The 21211-nt window shown below is 39.4% G+C and overlaps 1 protein-coding gene across 7 annotated transcripts in view; it reads right to left on the bottom strand.

Annotated features, from left to right (window-relative positions):
* The window catches only part of LOC145266478 (RNA ligase 1-like), a 485995-nt gene that overhangs the window by 249977 nt on the left and 214807 nt on the right, over positions 1–21211 (bottom strand). For all 7 annotated transcript variants that reach the window (XM_080122193.1, XM_080122194.1, XM_080122195.1 and 4 more), the window contains exon 4: positions 5485–5569. In XM_080122193.1, coding sequence (XP_079978319.1) covers positions 5485–5569 — 85 coding nt within the window. The remainder of the gene's footprint in view (positions 1–5484; positions 5570–21211) is intronic.

The raw sequence follows: 21211 nt of genomic DNA, 5'->3' as shown, positions 1-21211 counted from the left end.
CTGTTTTTGAGTGAGATCACTGTGGATTACATCAGATAACAATCGGATTGTAATTCGAAAGTTATCCAGTTCCTGAATCAAATGGAATTTGGCAATTGAATTAGTCCGGGATCGATCCAGATTTACAATTTTATCAAAAAAAGGGCATAAATCAATAAGAAGAAACCCATGCTACTATAGCCTTTTATAGCATTTTTTATTTTCCATAGGAGACACCACTTATCAAGGCCCAGGGGCTACTCGATGATAAGAGTTTATGAGTGTACAGAAATCAATGGCACAATATCATAGTAATCGTTAGTAGTGGAAATTTGATAAATTGGATTACTTAAGGGGATAGCTCATCAAGAATTTGTTTATGTTGGACTTGAAGATGACCAAATTGTAGTCAGCGGAAGAGAGTTCCACAGGTGTGCAGTTCTAAGAAAGAAGCTTTGTTCATTGAATCTATGTTTAGGTTTAGGCACAGATAAAGAGTAGGAGAAATTATTGATAGTGGTTTCAACTAAACAAGTGTTTTTCGTGAAAGTTTGGTGAGGTGGGGGGACCATAGATTGGAGCTCAGATGAGCACCTGCCATGAAAATAGAAATAAAGCAGAGAGACAGGCTTGCAACATCTCTTCTGTGGGAAAGTAGTTGCAGGGAAGAGAAAAGAGGATGAAGTCTGTTTTTAATTTTGTTGAGGCAAGATAAGGTCTTTCTAGCAGTTTCTGTCCAGATGTGGCAACAGTACTCCATCCTTATATAGGTAGAGAATTGCATCAGCAGTGCGATATTTACTGGAGCAGTAAAACGATCCCACCATTTTTTCAGTAACCTTGAGAATGGATTTGATGTATGTGTTCCATTTCAGATTAGGAGTAAAGGTCAAGCCCAGAAGCTTGTCAAAACATGGAGCCTCCCTAAAATGAGAGCCATTTATGCTAGATGGGGATCAGAATGTTGATGATGTAAAGATAGAAGCCAAAAAATTAGGATAGCTGAAATGAATCAGCCACCTTTGTTATCATCAGCAACTTTTACTAAAATAGTAAGAGTTGCTGATGATAACAAAGGTGGCTGATTATAAACCATAAAAACAAAATCAAATGGCTGAACATTAGGCAAAAACGCAAGATTATGAGCAAAAAACGTCAGAGTAGCTGATTATGAACTAAAAAAAGAGCCAGGTGGTGTAGTGAAGTAGAAAAAAAAAGAAATTAAAAAAAAAATATACAAGACACAGCTGTTCCTTCAACATCCAAAAATAATTCACCGTCACAAAAAGAATTCACCGTCATTTCTTCCAACCGTCGTTTAACTCTCTGCGCTCTTCACCCTGCTACCGTTTATATGCTGCCCATTTCTCCACTTATGCAAATTGACTATCAACCAGAGCCATCTAGTTTTCCATTTCTCCAAACAGCCAATTTGCAAAGGGGGACAACTCAAACTACACGCTCCCTTGATCTACACGATCATCACATGTCAACCTATCACATAGTCGCTCGACCAACATGGCAGCCGTCTCTCTCGCTGCGATCTCCGCGGAGCCTCTTCGTGAACGTCGCTACTTGGCTCGACGTCGCTGTCTTCCTCTGATTACACCACTACCGGCCGCACATCAAGGATGTGTCGAGGGATGCTGTCAATAGATACATTGTTCAGGGACTGGACACTTGTCACAATGCCCCTCCCCCAGCGTGTGGTACAGCGAGCATCAGGCGGTTTGATCCACACTTCCTCTCCCACTCGCACAGTCACTCGCTTCTCGTCTTCCTCCGCGGGTACCTGTGCAGTTCGGGGATGCCACCACTCGTACTTGAAGACTGCCCTCTGCGGCACTGACTCCACTTTTTGCCCTGACTTTGGAGCCATATTATACCAGAAGACAGCTTCTGGCGGCGAAATCTGGCCCCTTTCAGCTATAGCCTTAATGGTCCTGTGATGCCGCTCCACAATTCCGTTTCCTCCTGGTCTATATGCAGCCCTGAAATAGCGCCGCACTCCCCACTTATCCAACACATTCTCCATGGCAGCTGAGTGAAAGGCAGTTCCATTGTCCATTAGCACTTCCGTCACTGGACCCCTCTCCAAAAACACCTCTTCCAATATCTTTGCAATTTCACCTGCATTTTCCGCCTTGATCTCCCTCCAAATGGCTACTCTTCCTAGTCCACAGTCGACCATTGACAGATACGGCCTCTGTCGATAGTGCGTTACGTCTATCGCCAACCTGCTCCAGTTCTCTGCCACCTGAACCTCACCAGCTTCATGTCTACTCGGCGCAGGGTCGATTGATTGACACCGGCTGCATCTCTCAACCACTGTCCTAACGGCCTCCTTTGTGATTCTGGGGTCCACCTTCCTGGCCAAGAACAAGGTTCTATCCACTCCAAAATGGTGCATGTCATGCAAATCCTTCAGAGTGTCTTCATTCAAACAACATATTGCAACAGCCGCCTCATTCGGTGCCTTTAGCCAGGTCTTCCGCACCCTCGTCATCACATCTGCTCTGTTCTTCACTGAAGGAACGATAGTGACCCTAAGTTGAAGATCAAATTCCCTAATCAGCTCCCTTAACATCATCAACCGATGCTTTACTAGCATCTCAAAAGTGCCTTTCGTCTTCACCCTCCTTTCTCCTGTAGCTTCAGACTGGATCCAAGAGAACACAGTGGCTGAGTCGGTCCTCACCTCAACATTCTGTAGCCCCCATTTCAAGGCTAAGTTGATGCCCTTCATAACCGCATCCAGTTCCGCCACATTTATGTGAGCCACGTCGTCCTTCTTCCGCAACCAAGCAGCATCTTCTGCAGTAACACCACCTATCTCCAAGGTGACCCCCACTGCTATACAGCTTGCATCACACCACACAACACCTTCTGCACTGTTGGGTACATGCCAAACACCTCTCACTGGATCCTCCCTCTTCACCTCTTCAATAATCTCTCTCATAATGTCCACAGTCTCTTTATCAACTCCATCCTCCCACTTCGCTCCACTAGCTAGCCTTTTGATATAACTACATGCAGTCCGTAGCCATCCTGCAATAGGGTAATGGCCCACCAGTCTTCCGCATATTGAGAAGAGTTCTCGCCTGCTCAATTTTTCCGACACCTTCGGGATCTCATTTCCCCTCCGGAACACTAACCGTCCTATCTGGTCCTTTCTTAGTTGGAGCCCTAACACAGCTCCTCCCTCCAACAATTCCGGGCGTTTTGCAATTAGCCCAAAGCTGTTGAGGTGCTTTACTACGTCCTCCACAGTTGTTACCGTCTCATCCACCGAAATATCATCAATGTAGGAACTGGTGACTCTTCTGACTGCGTCCTCCTTGCTTAGCACCGTTTTGAGGATCGCTGCCATGATTTTTAGTGCAAAATTCAGGCCAAAACCCAACCTAATCAGGCAGTACGTTCGGCTGGTATTTCCAGAATTCCTGTGAAATGTGGATCTGTAGGTATGCAGATTTTAAATCCACAATTGTCGCAGCCTTCTGAATCTGCCTCCACTCTTGCATGGTCTCTTCGCACACGTCCATCACATCGCCTCCCGTGTGACACGCAACGTGTACGTTCAGCTCCCTGAAGTCTAGTACTGGCCAAACTTTTTGTTTTGTGGGCTGAACAACCACCATTAACGGCAGCACACCTTCCACCTTCTCCGTCCATGGTCTTAAAATCCCCTCTGAGATCCATCGGTCCACCTCCTTCTCAAATTCAACTCTTGTGCCTCCTCGCAACGTATGCTTGTAGCATTCCACTCTGTTGTTCAGTATGGGAGGTTCTCCCTTCCATGCCCACTTGACTGTCCATTTCTCACCATCAAAGTGTGCAGAGAAATTTTGGTCCTCTATCGTGCAACTTTTGTCTGACCCAGCCGTTCCTGTGACACCTTTTTCGAATTGCACACCTGCAGCCCCTTGATGTCCTCCAAATCTCACAGAGTTCCTATATACCGTAATGCCCCCTAGTCGAGCAATTGCGTCCATCCCTAGAATCACATCGACACCCGTGACAATTTTGTTAATAACAATCGCCTGGATTGTTAGTGACATCCCATGTACCATCAACCGAACGATACTTGTGCCATTGCACTTTACCTCTCCGCCGTCAACTGCCATAATGCTGCTGGTTCCATTGCATGTGTCAACCATGTCTTTGGTGACAATTGTTGAAGTACAGCCCGTGTCGACAAGGGCTTTTGCACTTCGTCCATTTTGGGTCACCTCTATTTGTGGTGACATACCCTGAAGCGCCTTCATCGAATAAGTGGGGTAGCCACCGGCGCAGTGGCTTCCCCCTGTTTGTTTCCCTGGGGACAGAATCTGCTGATGTGGCCGACTTCCCCACAGCGGTAACACGTGACTTCTGGCTTTGGCTCCCTGCAATCCCTCATCATATGGGGGCCTTGGCATCGGTAGCATCTGCCAGAGAACCTGGGTCTCTGCCACAGTCCTCTCTGCTTTTCGTCCTTCACAATTTCCTGCTGCAGTTTGCTTCGTTGAGCAACAGCTACGATTCCTTGCTCACTCTCTTTTTTCCTGGCCAGCACCCTAGCCTGTGTAATCAACTCTGCCACCTCCATAGTATTTACACCGGGCAGTTGCTGCAGAGTTATAGAAATATGGTCCGGGAAGCCATTGATAAAGGCCATCTTAACTATCTGTTGACGGCCTCCTCCATTGAATCCTGCTAGTCCCGTCAACCACCTGATATTGTTGGCGTAAACATCGACAGGCTCTCCGGTCCACACCATACGGCTTAGTTTGCCATATGCCACAAACGGTCCTTCGGTAAATGCTTCCTTCAACTTTTCCTCAATGGCATCAACAGACAGTCGATCCTCCTCCCGCATCTCCAGATATAGGGCCAGAGCATCACCATCAAGCTGGCTACATCCGCAATGTCCCGCAACTTAGCGACAAGTTTAACCTTGGTCAGCCAGGTTATAACATCTCCCTCTCCAGAGAACGTCTTAAGCATTTCACTGCTGATCCTCTTTGCTTCCATAGTTCCCGCCGAAATAGCTTGTAGTGAAGTAGAAAAAAAAGAAATTTAAAAAAAAATATATAAGACACAGCTGTTCCTTCCAAAAGGTTGAGCTCTTCAACGTCCAAAAATAATTCACCGTCACAAAAAGAATTCACCGTCACTTCTTCCAACCGTCATTTCACTCTCTGCACTCTTCACCCTGCTTAAAGAAAAGTACCGTTTATATGCTGCCCATTTCTCCACTTATGCAAATTGACAACCAGAGCCGTCTAGTTTTCCATTTCTCCAAACAGCCAATTTGCAAGCAAAGGGGGACAACTAAAACCACAGGTGGCTAGCTATTAGCAAAAAACAAAAGTGGAACAGATTGCTATAAGCCAAAACGATGAGAAAATGTGCGAGCAACTGATTATAACCTAAAAATATTCAGGTGATTGTTTATAAAGGTTGGTTTAATGGTTGAAAAGATGCAGCTATTCAACTAAATGGATATCCTTTTCATCTTACCTGGCGTGTGTCCATTGTTATCAGGGATGGCTTCTCCATCTTGGACTTTAATATCAGCAGCAGGTATCCAAGCTGCTGGAGGTGGCTGAAAAAGGGAGAATGAAAATTTAAGAGTCATGAAATTCTATAAAAATTAACAATTATGATTTTTTTATTAAGAATTAAAAGAGCCAACTTTGTTGATGTTGGTTTGTTACAATGGGAGAATTTTGTGTGACATCAGATCTAAGCTAACCCAATTGATGATTGAGGCCGGGGACAATATTTTGTTTGTATGAAATAGGGGACCAAGCTAATATAACCAGGTGTGATGAACCATCCTCCCTCAGCCAAGATGGAACATGAAAATTGCAACTGCGAACACACAATTACAAGTGTATTTCTAGTTGGTTAGGATTCCCACCAAAGTATTTCTAGTTTTTTTTTTTTTTTTTTTTTTTTACATAGGCATCACCACATTATCAAGGCCCAGAGGCCACTCAAGGATAAGGGTTAAAGAGTGTACAGTAGAAATTGGTCAATATAGTAATCATTAGTAATGAAAATTTGGTAAATTTAATAACTTATATGGAACGGCTCATCAAGAACTTATTTACTTTAGACTTGAACACAACCATATTGTAGTCAGCCGGAAAGCAGGAAAACGGAAGACAATTCCACAGGCGTGCAGTTCTAAGAAAGAAGCTTTGTTCATGGAATCTAAGTTTAGGTTTAGGCACAGATAAAGAGTGGGGGAAATTATTGATAGTGTTTACAGCTAGACGAGTGTTTCTTGTGAAAGTTTGGCGAGGGGGGACCATAGATTGAAGCTCAGTTGAACACTTTCCATGAAAATAACGATACATCAGAGACAAACTCGCAACATCTCTTCTGTGAGATAGAGGTTGCAAGGAGGAGAAAAGGACATCTCCTACGAGGCTACGAAGTCTATTTTGAACTCTATCAAGGCAGGACAAGTCCTTTCTAGCAGCTCCTGCCCAGATGTGGCAACAGTATTCCATCCTTGGACGTACCTGGCTCTTATATAGGTAGAGAATAGCATCAGCAGTGAGATATCTACTGGATCGATAGAAAGATCCCACCATTTTTCCAGCGGCCTTGGCAACAGATTTGATATACGTGTTCCATTTAAGATCAGGAGTAATGGTCAAGCCCAGAAGCTTGTCAAAACTTGAGGCCTCCTGAAGACGAGAGCCATTCATTTCAATTGATGACAAATGTGGATTAGAATGTTGATGATGTAAAGAGAGAAGCTTGGTTTTAGATGCATTAAAAGTAACCAGCCACTTCTTTCCCCATTGTACTACGTGCTCAAGATCAGAGGAGAGAGAATTGGAGAGAACTTGGTCGTTTACTGTCTTAGATGTGGTACCATAAATGGTAGTGTCGTCAGCATAAATGTCTACAAATGATGTAAGGATATGATTTGGAAGATCATTAATGTAGATCAGGAAAAGAGTTGGGCCCAGGATGGATCCCTGAGGGACACCGGCATTAATACTGTGAGCTTCTGATTTTTGCCCCTCAACTACTACTCTTATGAACCTATCAGAAAGAAATGATTTAATAATTGAGAAGACTTTTCCAGCTATACCATAGCTAGCGATCTTATGAAGTAAACCTTTATGCCATACCCTATCAAAGGCTTTAGATATGTCAAGAGCAATTGCCCTAGAAAGATTGCCACCGTCGAGAGATTTGCTAATCCTATGCGATATAACTGTAAGGACATCTGCTGTAGATCTAGCAGAACGGAAACCATATTGAGTGTCACTAAGAAGGTTATTTTTGTTGAGATGTTTGATTACTTCTGTATTTAACACAGATTCTAGCAACTTACTCATGACGCACAGGAGACTTATTGGCCTGTACTGAGAGGGGGATGAGCGATCACCTGAATTCTTAAATACAGGGCATACTGATGAGATTTTCCAGGGAGATGGGAAACTATTCTCCTTAAGACAACGTTTAAACAGTTTTGTAAGTATGGGCGCTAATTCAGGTTGAAGTTTTTTGAGTACTATAATTGGAATACCATCAGGGCCAGTTGCTTTACTCGAATCAAGGTTTTTGATTAGCTTCGCAACATCACGTACAGATATACGTATATCACATAGCGTGTTTTCTGATACAGGAGGAAATATTGGGGGTTGGCGGTCTTGGTCGCAAAGGGTAGAATTAGCTGCAAAGTTCTTGACAAAGAGTTTGGCTTTGTCTGATGCTGACGAGATTACCTCAGGTCCATTGATAATAGTTGGGATGGAGCACACGCTTCTGTTCAGGATTCTGTTTGCTATTTGCCAAAACTGGTGGGAACCAAGCCGCTGCTCAGCTACTTTGGACTTAACAGATTGAGCATACAACACTCTTGCGTTCCTTATTACTTTCTTACAATGGTTGCTGGCAGTCCTGAAAACGGCTTTAGTTTCCATACATCTATTACGTTTGAAGCAGTGGAAAAAGTGATTTCTGTGCGCAATGGCAGCAGCACATTCTGGAGAGAACCATGGCTGGCTGTTAGGTTTTTGCTGAAACTTTTTAGAGGGTATGAAATGGTCAATACCTACAATTAACCATTCAGTTAGGTCTAATACTATAGAGGACACATCCTTTTTAAACATGGAATGCAGAGGTAGATCAGATATAAATGTACGGAAGCTATCCCAGTCAGCCTTAGTGTATCGATATACTGTACGATGAAGAGGTACGTCTGGGGACTTATTACATTTCATTTTTATCTTAATTGATACAACAGAGTGGTCGGAAGATCCAAGAGGCGACAGAACAGAAACTGAACATAGTTCAGGGCAAGTTGTGAGAAAAAGGTCTAGTAGGCTCGCATACTGGCCGTCATTATCGGGCACACGGGTAGGTTCCTGAACAATCTGAGTGAGGTCATAGGCAATGGAGAAATCATGACAAAACCTCCCCTCATCATCGGTCTTGTTTGAGTGGGTCAACCATTCGACGTTGTGAACATTGAAGTCTCCACATACGTGAATGTTAGCTGAAGGATAAGTAGAAAGGACTTGGTCAATTTTCTCAGATATGCTTTGAAAGATAGTAACTCCGCTGTTGTGGGGGCGATAGAGAGTAAATATAAATGCAGTAGTGTGAGCTAAAGCAACCCGGAAGCACATATAGGGTAAGTTAGGATCTTCCCTGGAGATGTCCCTCCCACATGGAAAGCTATCTTTAATATAGGCACATATTCCATGCCCATGGCGATCTTGGGGGTCAGATTTAGAAGTTAAGTTAGAGTATCCTGAAATTGCAAACTCATCTAGGGAAATAGCCTGTCCAATGCCAGTTTCACTTAAAAATAAAAGGTCTGGTTTAGTCTCCTGTAATTGGGTTTCAACCTCTGGAAGGTTAGAACGAAGACCCCTGATGTTGGAGAAGGAGACATGGTAGTAGGGGTCTACGTTGGAAGTTGGAGAACCGGGTTTAATCGTGTATTTTTTCTTTTTTTTTTTTTTTTTTTTTTTTTACACAGTGATCACCACTTATCAAGGCCCGGAAGCCACTCAGGGATAAGGGTTATTGCAAGTACATCACGTTAGTGAGGAGATTTTATGAAGTGTTTAATTAGGGGGGCGGTTCATTAGGAATTTGTTAACATTAGACTTGAAGACATCCAAGTTGTAGTCCGGAGGGAAGCAGGCAGACGGAACAGAGTTCCACAGGCGTGCAGTTCTAAGAAAGAAGCTTTGCTCATGAAATCCGCGTTTTGATTTAGGCACAGATATAGAGTGGGGGAAATTTTTCACAGTGGATTCAGCTAGACGGGTGATTTTCGTGAAAGTTTGGCGAGGGGGGACCAGGGATTGGAGTTCAGACGAGCACCTGCCATGAAAATAACGATAAAACAAGGATAGGCTCGCAACGTCTCTTCTGTGGGAGAGGGGTTGCAGGGTAGAGAAAAGGGCATCCCCCACTAAACCACGAAGTCTATTTTGTACTCTGTCAAGGCATGATAGGCTGTTTTTGGCAGCTCCTGCCCAGATATGGCAACAGTATTCATTCCTTGGCCGTACTTGGCTTTTATATAGATAGAGAATTGAATCAGTAGTGAGATATCTTCTGGAGCGGTAGAAGGATCCCACCATCTTACCTGCGACCTTGGCAACAGACTTGATGTACGTGTTCCATTTCAGATCAGGAGTAAAGGTCAAACCCAGAAGCTTGTCAAAACACGGGGCCTCACCCAGACGAGAGCCATCCATCACAATTGATGTCAGCTGGGGATCAGAGCGTTGATGATGTAAGGATAGGAGTTTGGTTTTAGATGCATTAAAGGTAACTAGCCACATCTTCCCCCACTGAACCACGCGCTCGAGATCAGAGGAGAGAGAATCCGAGAGAACTTCGTCATTTACAGCCTTTGATGTATTGCTGTAGATGGTCGTGTCATCAGCATAGATGTCAACGAATGATTTAAGTATGTGTTTAGGGAGGTCATTGATGTAGATCAGGAAGAGAGTTGGGCCGAGGATTGACCCCTGAGGGACTCCAGCATTTATATTGCAGACCTCCGATTTTTGTCCATCTACCACTACTCTTATGAGCCTATCGGAGAGAAATGATTTAATGACTGAGAAAACATTTCCAGTTATACCGTAGCTGGAAATCTTGTGAAGTAGACCCTTATGCCATACTTTGTCAAAGGCCTTTGATATGTCAAGAGCAATTGCCCTAGAAAGGAAGCCTTTGTCAAGAGATTCACTAATCCTGTGGGATATAACCGTCAGCACATCTGCGGTAGATCTTGCAGAGCGGAAACCATATTGTGTGTCACTAAGAAGGTTGTTTCAGCTGAGGTGGTTGACTATTTCTCTATTTAATATTGATTCCAGTAACTTACTCATAACACAGAGAAGACTTATTGGTCTGTATTGAGAGGGAGATGACTTATCACCTGAATTCTTAAATACAGGGCAAACTGATGAGGTCTTCCAGGGGGTCGGAAAGCACTTCTTAAGGTAGCGCTTAAATAGTTTCGTAAGTATGGGAGCAAGTTCTGGTTGAAACTTGTCATGATGAAATTTTGGAATTTGTGGACTAGGTCGACAGATTTACTTAGAGCAGGACAGAGAGGGGAAATTAAGAGAGAAAAAGAAACGAAGAATTTTTTTTTTTTATTTGTAGCTAATGATAAGGTAAAGCCGTAACAATTACCCACTAGTATGGCATCGAGAGGCCCCACCAGAAGCTACTGCATGGTCCAGAATCCATTCACCAAATGGCAATACAGCAGCCCCAGTACTTTGCACCTGCTGATAGGACAGCCTCCTTAGTGGTTAATCCAAGGTTCGGGTCCCTGACTATCGGGCGGATAACGTCAGCCCAGACAAAACGTTTACCTCCAGCACCCTTACTAGTGACATGGCTACAAGGATAGACAAAGAAACAGAAAATTTCCGCCATCTCAGCCAACTGTTCGCAAAAATACTGCCAACCTAGAAAACAGCTTTTTCTTCTCCCTTTGTCCGAAAAATCACTCATTTAAAAAATGAGGACTGAGGGACAAATAAGAAGAAGCGAGAGTAACAGGAGCTGCCGATAACGCATCCACAATGCGTTTTCTACTCTCCATTAAAAAAAAAAAAAAAAAAAAAAAAAAACTATTAAGTATTGTACTTAATAAAAGTCCAACAGATGTGTTTAAGGGAAAGTATGGTGATAGATTCCCCTCACACGAACTAAAAATGAGTATAATTCGTAATTTTTGCTATCAACTCGGTAGATAAATAAACATATGTACGAGGAAAAAAAAAAAAAAAAAAAAAAAAGCTAGCATTTAATAAAACAGAAATACACAAATTAAATACTGAAATAAAATGGAGTTGTTAATATTTTAAATCTAAAATAAAAAGCATGATTGAAATCACTTATCTCAACAAAAACAATTCCGTCTCCAAATTGCAAACTGCATTGAAAGAAATTCAGTTAGTAGCGTTCAAAACATTTTTTTTTTAAATTAGCCGTTAAAAGAAAATCGTGATTTTATTCTGAACTTAAGCTAGTAACGTTTTAAGAAGCTTACGATATAAAAGAAAAGGCTGATGGGGGGGGGGGTTCTTCCGAAAGTAAGTTGGTGCCGTTATAAGTAATTTCGAGGTAAGATGGAAGCCGGTATTGGACTAGAAAAAAGCTAGCATTTAATAAAACAGAAATACACAAATTAAATACTGAAATAAAATGGAGTTGTTAATATTTTAAATCTAAAATAAAAAGCATGATTGAAATCACTTATCTCAACAAAAACAATTCCGTCTCCAAATTGCAAACTGCATTGAAAGAAATTCAGTTAGTAGCGTTCAAAACATTTTTTTTTTAAATTAGCCGTTAAAAGAAAATCGTGATTTTATTCTGAACTTAAGCTAGTAGGATTCCCACCAAAGTATTTCTAGTTGGTTAGGATTCCCACCAAAGTATTTCTAGTTGGTTAGGATTTCCACCAAAGTATTTCTAGTTGGTTAGGATTCCCACCAAAGTATTTCTTGTTGGTTAAGATTCCCACCAAAGTATTTCTAGTTGGTTAGGATTCCCACCAAAGTATTTCTAGTTGGTTAGGATTCCCACCAAAGTATTTCTAGTTGGTTAGGATTCCCACCAAAGTATTTCTAGTTGGTTAGGATTCCCACCAAAGTATTTCTAGTTGGTTAGGATTTCCACCAAAGTATTTCTTGTTGGTTAGGATTCCCACCAAAGTATTTCTTGTTGGTTAGGATTCCCACCAAAGTATTTCTAGTTGGTTAGGATTTCCACCAAAGTATTTCTAGTTGGTTAGGATTTCCACCAAAGTATTTCTAGTTGGTTAGGATTTCCACCAAAGTATTTCTAGTTGGTTAGGATTTCCACCAAAGTATTTCTAGTTGGTTAGGATTTCCACCAAAGTATTTCTAGTTGGTTAGGATTCCCACCAAAGTATTTCTAGTTGGTTAGGATTCCCACCAAAGTATTTCTAGTTGGTTAGGATTCCCACCAAAGTATTTCTAGTTGGTTAGGATTCCCACCAAAGTATTTCTAGTTGGTTAGGATTCCCACCAAAGTATTTCTAGTTGGTTAGGATTCCCACCAAAGTATTTCTTGTTGGTTAGGATTCCCACCAAAGTATTTCTAGTTCGTTAGGATTTCCACCAAAGTATTTCTAGTTGGTTAGGATTTCCACCAAAGTATTTCTAGTTGGTTAGGATTCCCACCAAAGTATTTCTAGTTGGTTAGGATTTCCACCAAAGTATTTCTAGTTGGTTAGGATTTCCACCAAAGTATTTCTAGTTGGTTAGGATTCCCACCAAAGTATTTCTAGTTGGTTAGGATTCCCACCAAAGTATTTCTAGTTGGTTAGGATTCCCACCAAAGTATTTCTAGTTGGTTAGGATTTCCACCAAAGTATTTCTAGTTGGTTAGGATTTCCACCAAAGTATTTCTAGTTGGTTAGGATTCCCACCAAAGTATTTCTAGTTGGTTAGGATTTCCACCAAAGTATTTCTTGTTGGTTAGGATTCCCACCAAAGTATTTCTAGTTGGTTAGGATTCCCACCAAAGTATTTCTAGTTGGTTAGGATTCCCACCAAAGTATTTCTAGTTGGTTAGGATTTCCACCAAAGTATTTCTAGTTGGTTAGGATTCCCACCAAAGTATTTCTAGTTGGTTAGGATTTCCACCAAAGTATTTCTAGTTGGTTAGGATTTCCACCAAAGTATTTCTAGTTGGTTAGGATTCCCACCAAAGTATTTCTTGTTGGTTAGGATTCCCACCAAAGTATTTCTAGTTGGTTAGGATTTCCACCAAAGTATTTCTAGTTGGTTAGGATTTCCACCAAAGTATTTCTAGTTGGTTAGGATTCCCACCAAAGTATTTCTAGTTGGTTAGGATTCCCACCAAAGTATTTCTAGTTGGTTAGGATTCCCACCAAAGTATTTCTAGTTGGTAAGGATTCCCACCAAAGTATTTCTAGTTGGTTAGGATTTCCACCAAAGTATTTCTAGTTGGTTAGGATTCCCACCAAAGTATTTCTAGTTGGTAAGGATTCCCACCAAAGTATTTCTAGTTGGTTAGGATTTCCACCAAAGTATTTCTAGTTGGTTAGGATTTCCACCAAAGTATTTCTAGTTAGTTAGGATTCCCAGCAAAGTATTTCTAGTTAGTTAGGATTCCCAGCAAATTATTTCTAGTTGGTTAGGATTCCCACCAAAGACACAAAGACAGGATTGATATGATGCTGGATGCACAGTTAATGATCTCTTCTATCTCCTTTCTTCTGCTGAAAAAGATCATTCAACTTGGTTATTTTTCTTTCTTTTAGTTTTCGTATAAAATTAATTATTCACAGAAGAGAAAAAAAAATGTATGTACAGGTTTTCACAGGAGAATAAAAAATAAAAATAAAAAAAATAAAATATCAATTCAAGTTTCTCTTTCTGGTAGTTACAGCAGTCGATTAATGAGCCTTAGTCAGTTTTTCAATAACCGATTTCTTGCTTTCAATCGGTCAAAAGATAAGTGCTTATCAAACGACAGGGTCTGGGAGTGATAGATAGTCCCCTCGAGTTCAAAACTCACTGCAAGTTCTATGCGGATTCTTTGCAACACTCGGCAAAACTCTCTGAAAAACTCTGCAAAATCTGATTTTTCCTGCTCTGCACTGACTTAAGTATACATGCTTGGGGTGGGTCGGAACATGCCAAGGTGTCCCATCTAACCAATTATTATCCAATCAATCACACCTTCATTCATCCTAATTGAATAATCAGCTACCTCTCCCCCACATCCAAATCACATAAATTTTCCAACAATGGTTTTCACCAACAATCGTCTCATGCACTGGGGAGCCTGTCCTTGATCCCAGGGGTCAAGCTTGAGACTAAACATCCATTAATATCTCCAAATAATCACCTTTACAATTTATTGTTTCATGAATTAATTTTGTCTTTTTCTATTACAAAAGAAAATGTATTTCACATCGGTGACTATGCTAACTCCCTTTCCAACTGGCAGGGTGATCTGGTGTTTTTCAGACCAGCCATTAAAATAAAAAGGGCTCTAATTTCTCTTTGGCTGGCCCCTTTGGGGGGCAATTTTCAACCATAGCTTTAATCTAGCTCCCTATAATCCCTTCTTTGGTGTAATCTCTTCATACAGTAGCTGGTTGGGTCACATTAAACATAGGGAGACCCTCTCCTCCGCATACACACACACAAATGCCACCCATGAAATCGTTAATAAAATTCTTTCTGCAATTCCACCATATTTAGTACAAATAAATTTGAGTCTACGCTTGACTTGTGCACAAAGCTTCAATCATGAATGCTCAACAGTCTTTGTTTTAGTGTTTAAAGATATTTTAGTAACTATCTCATCAATAAAAAGTTTGATCATTAATAGGTTTCACACTAATTGAACCATAATTCCAGAATTTTATCTGAAGGATTATCTTAAAATTTTATCAAAAAACATATCCAAATTTTCCTGAGCTGAAGAGAACCATTGCAGTCCTAAGTCAGGACAATGCTAAAAGAGGAGTGGGGTCAGATTTTTTTTGCATGTTGTATTGGGGTGGTGTTATTGCATGGTAATAAATCAAAGACAAAAAAACTGGTGAATAAGTCAAGCATGGTTCAATTGCATTTGAAGGATTTTGAATGCTATTAACAATTCCTGGGTTACATTTTTTATGCAAATCATCCTATAGCTAAATCTTTCTTATTAAAAATAAAATTTATATAACATTTTTCCATTTTAAAACAAAAATATTTTTATGGCTTCTATTCATATGAATATATGCTATATGACGTTTATGAATTTTTTTGACGTTTATGAATTTTTGAGGTGAGGATTGGTTATTCGTATTATTTTGATTCGTTGGACTACTGTTCTCATCTTGAGTGTGATTTTCACACTCAAGATGAGAACAGTAGTCTGATGAATCAAAATAATACGAAAATACATATTCATAAATCAGATGCTCGATGGAATGAATGGACTATCTCATGACGTCACTTCCTTTGGTGACATCACTTCCGGTATCAAGACCGGTGCCCGGTAGGCTGAGTTTGGCACGCGACCAAGCAGGTCGGGTGTACATGCCCAACCGTTGAGGAATGGTATTACTTAACTCACTTTGCCTGTAATATATGTGAATACATGTTTCGTTCCTAAAAATCCTGTTTTCCTTCGTTTATTACCATTTAACCCCATAACAACTGGTTATGACGGATTTGACTTTCACACGGGTTAACTCCACAAAAAGGAAAAATTCTAATTGACTTCAAAAGAACTTCAGATTAACAAGTCAGCTGGCAATTACTTTCTAAAAATAAAATTCTATAAACAAAAAAAAGAAAACGAACACAAGACAAAGTTCTCGACACAATTGTAAGTAATCTTTTTGTCTCTATATTTGAATTGAAAAGAACGGTGCTTAACACATTTTGTTAGGCCGTGATAGTTAGTTTGGTTGCTTAAAGAAAGAAGGAAGCAAAAAAAAAGAGAAAAATGATGACCCAATTTTCACCGCAAGGACAATTCTAGTGTAACTCGTCGACTGTTTATTCGTATGCAAATTTGAACATTTTTCAAATGAAGTGCAAAGTTTTTTTTTGCCTTTATTTTTGCTGCTAACTCTATGCAATATTTTAACAGGAGAGAAATGTTTTTTCCCCTTTTCGTTTGACTTGGACTAAAAGAAAGATACTTTTTCATTGAGTGTAATTTTCTGAAATATTCTATTTTTAACTGTTGGTTCTAACGTGAAAAACTTTTTTTCTTCCGCGTGGGACAACTCCCCCCCCACACACACACACACACATACATATAAAAATAAAAGCCATTTTGGTTAACTGCCAGACAATTCCACAATTATGTTTATTCTTTTGCAACTGTATGGTATCACAGTGTATATTTTTTTGTTTTTTTTCGTAAGTAAAAAAAAAAAAGTAAAACTTTTTTTTTGTCCACTCTCATATTGGGTTATCTCTAAGGTTTTTACCAAGAAGTAAGGGATATATTGCTCCCTCATCATGCGCACACACTCAAGGAAAGGACATTTTCTGTTATTTTTATTATTTTATCTCTCTTTTCCAGTCAAAAATAAATGCTTTTTTCGTGCGTTTAGAAAAGCCATTACAAGATGTTTAAGCAGTATTAATACAGCTAATCAAGGCTCAAATGGACCAGCAGCAGAAAGATGAGGAAAATTTCAAAGAACATGATAAACCGCTCCAGTTACAATTTCAAGAGAGGCAACAAGCATTGGAGGAGAGAATGCTACTCCAACAACAGAGACAAGAAGAGCTATTACTAAAAATATTCGATGAGTTTTATTTTTCTCAAAGTACAATATGGAACGCTATAGTATATACTTTCTATATACTTTCTATCAGAGGTATGAGGACCTATTCAGCGTGGATTGTCAAGAGTGGAGCAAAGCTAAGAAAGTTCGCCTACTTTTGAGGAAATTAGGGACCACAGAACATAGCAAGTTTGTGGATTATATTCTCCCCAGGAAGACGAGTGAATTGGAATTCTCTGAAGCAGTCAAACTTTTATCTGAACTGTTCAGCCCGAATTCTACGCTCTTTCATAGAAGATGGAAGTGCTTTAACCCACAAAAAAGCGATGATGACGATTCCCTAATCTTCACGTCCATGGTAAATTGATGATTTCCGTCTATCTGACTTATCAGCAGATGACTTCAAGTGTTTAATTTTTGTTCAGAGTCTAGTCTTATCCAAAAACGCTGAGATTAGACAATGTGTTCTCTCTGGACTTGAGAGCAAACAGGGCCTCACCCGCCAGAAGTTGGCCAAGGATTGTCAACATGTAGTCTGCGTAAGGAACAACTTGAGTAAGAAAACTCAGGCTACACCTAATAAGTACCACCTAGTCACAAGACCCGTATTCCCTACAAGCCCGTGCTATCACTGCGGCGGGAAACATTGGTCAAGTCAATGTTTTTACAAATATAAGTACTGCGACAAATGTGGCAGGAAGGGCCACAAAGCGATCCAGTCCAGGAAGAATAAGGTCAAGAACAGCTTCCGACAGACTACATTCGACTTGGATTCAGATAAGAACTGGCACAAATATGTCACAGTTAACATCGCAAATAAAACTGTGCATCTACAATTGGATTCCAGATCAGACCTGTTCATCATTAATCTTAAAACGTGGAAAAGGCTAAGGAAACCAACCATGCGGAAGACGATCAAATCAGTTCGAGCTGTGACAGGTGATAAAGTGGAATTTGAGGGAGAGCTCACACTCTCGGTGACCTTAAATGGTGTTACTAAAAAAGTGAAAGTGTATGTACACAGGACATCCGAAAACCTCTTCGGTACTGATTGGATGGAGCAATTCGAATTATGGGACGAACCTATGAATAAATTCTGTCATAGGGTAGGAGATTCATCTACAGAAGCGCAACAACTGAAGGACGAGTTAAAAGAGGAATTTCAAGAAGTATTCTCACCAGGACTAGGAGAATGTACAAAGGCTATAGCAAGATTCAAACTAAAAGGAAACACTGTGCCCATTTTCAAAAAGAAATAAAACGCCCCATTTGCAGCAACAGAGAAATTGAAAAAGGAAGCTCCAACAGAATCTGCCAAAGGAGGCAAAAAAACTAAAACTGCAAAGCCGGAAGTTAAAGAACCTGCAACAAAAGTATTCCCCAAGCCAAAGCAACCTAAGAAGACTCAAGAGACCCCAATAGATGAAGCACTTCAACAATTTCTACACGTGTATAGGATTACACCCAACCCGAACACACCAACAGCAGTCTCACCTGCAGAAACGATGTTTGCGCAGAAAGTGAGATCCATTTTTGACAAGCTCTTACCCAAACAGTCAAGGCCACTAGTGACCACTTATGTACCAAGTAAACATTTCATACCAGGTGAAAGAGTGTTTTTCAAAAGTTATAAAAACAACACATCATTCTGGGAGATGGATACAATTACTAAGAGAGCGGTGACATGGTATATATCATCCAAGGACCAACATATACCTACAAATGTCAGGAGAACCAACTAAGAAGATGTCGATCAGTTGAAACCAGCGACAGTCTACCATTGGAAGATGAGCCGATAGACACTGTCTTCAAAACTTTTGGTCTTGAACCTCCTCAACTAACACCTGAACTACGGTGGTCGTTTCGTAAGAGAAAGGTTACAGAGCCATTGCTGGTAAACCCTGAAAGGAAGAGATACTGACAGCTTTTATGAACAAAAGGCTTGGGAGGGGGGTGTTGGAGACGCCCCTTCATGGGATGAATGGATTATCTCATGACGTTACTTCCTCTGGTGATGTCACTTCCGGTATCGAGACCGATGCCCGGCAGTCTGAGTTTGGCACGTGACCAAGCAGGTCAGGTGCACACGCCCAACCTTTGAGGAATGGTATTACTCAACTCACTTTGCCTGTAATTTATGTGAATACAAGTTTCATTCCTAAAAATCCTGTTTTCCTTTCGTTTATTACCATTTAAACTCATAACACTCTTGAAAATTCAGTATGTTATTGCTATACATCTTATGAGATGACTGATCAATTTTTATGATTTCAGGTTCAAATGAACAACTACAGCAGGAATTGGAATACACTCTACTAAAGCTACAGCTGATGAATTTCAAAAATGCAATCTGGATGTGAGAACACTTTAGAAGAACGCTATGCAATAAAATTCAGTTTTAAACTTGGAAAAAATGCCACATCTTGCATGAATTGGGCATCAGTTTTTGAGTGGCAAGGAAAGCAGGGAGTCTGTGAGGGATGATGAGAGGTATGGAAGGAGTAAGGAAATTAGAACACCAGAGTTGATTGGCCAAATAAAGAATTTCATGGATAAGGATCATCGTGTGTCTATAGAGACAATAAGTGCACAGTCTGACCTCAGTGTGGTACACAATTATTTACGAGGAACTAAACATGCAGAAGATTTACGCAAATGTACCAATCTACAACTCCATTCTTGTCCCAGACTATTTGACCAAGATGAGCATAAAGACAGTTCCTCAGTCTCTCTATAGTTTTGACCTTGCTCTCTCTGACTTTTGGTTCTTCCCTAAGCTTAAAGAAAATCTTAGAAGCTATCGTTATGCAACAATTGAGGAGATAAAATAGGGTGTTCAAAAAAGAGGACTTCCATTCAGAAGTTGTTGCAACGGTATAACAAGTGCATGGCAGCCAAATAAGATCACTTGAAAGGGTACTAGAGTTTCATGTGTGTACTATCAATAAAAGTGCCCATACAAAATAACAATCTGGAAACTTATTGAAGGCACCTTTTATTGAGAGGATAACCACTGAGATCTGTAAAGAGAGAGACTTGATACACAATTAGCACACTTGGGTCACTCTCTATAAGTATTCCTAAAGAATAAACAAAACAGATATCAACAAAATTCCTTGATTAACCAAAAAATAAGCGATTTTTCTACATCATCAACGAAACAAAAATAGATTCACTCTGTGAAACAAAAACTTTAATGTAAAGTGATTTTATTACAGTCCAAAAGGCGAGAACACAGACAAAATATGATTTAGAATTTAAAATGTGTGATTAGTTTTGCATAGAACTTTAACATAACATGTTTTCTTTTTAACTTACGAAGTATTCAATAATACATAAATATATACAAATGAAACGGTAGATTACTTGAAGCATTGTTGGTAAATACACCTGGTTCCCTGAATTACTATAGTCTCCTTACTATTCTATATAATTATAAATAGATACATTAATTCGTTCACTAATCGTGTTCTGTTAAACACATGTACCCTAAAACCTCAGCAAATTAAAACTTTCCCTCGTAAATAAATATTGTTTATTACATTAAGGATGATCATCGTTTTCTTTATGTTTGTATTTTCTATATCCACAAAAAATAAATTGAATTCGGAAGGTAACACAGTTATGATATATTAATATATACATATATATATATATAAATATATACATATGTATATATATATAAATAATGGCCCAATAAAAGAGTAATAAAAATTGAACATTCCTATGAACATTAGACACTTACACGTTTTCACCCCTTGGAAACACTTCAAATGAACTACGAAAATTCTATTTTTACATCTCCAACACATTTGAAAATAATTTCTGACAAAGACGCTTCACATAACGTATGAAACGCGTAAAAACGATTTCAATGATTTAGCAACATTATTACAATGATCTAAACATAATTCTCAACGAAAAACCAAGGCACGAAATAATAAAATAATGTTAAAAAAAACACATTGTTGGTGACTACCCCCTAATTTAAATATATATATATATATATATATATATATATATATATATATTATAAAGCTGTGTGTGTGTGTGTATATATATAAATATATATAAATATATATATATTTATATATATATATATAAATATATATATTATAAAGCTGTGTGTGTGTATATATATAAATATATATATACATGATATATTTATATATATATATATATATATATATATATATATATATATAAATATCTATATTATAAAGCTGTGTGTGTGCATATATATAAATATATATAAATATATATATACATGATATATATATTTATATATATATATATATATAAATATCTATATTATAAAGCTGTGTGTATATATAAATATAGATAAATATATACGAGGGTAAATCAAAAAGTTCTGAGACAAATTGAAGAAAAACTTTATTTATAGAAGTTGAAAACTTTATTTTTCTACAT

This window comes from Euprymna scolopes, chromosome 41 (genome assembly GCF_053919585.1).
Source record: "Euprymna scolopes isolate OS-2025 chromosome 41, ASM5391958v1, whole genome shotgun sequence".
NCBI classification, from domain to species: Eukaryota; Metazoa; Mollusca; class Cephalopoda; order Sepiida; family Sepiolidae; genus Euprymna; species Euprymna scolopes.
This window is presented reverse-complemented; position numbering and strand designations above follow the sequence as displayed.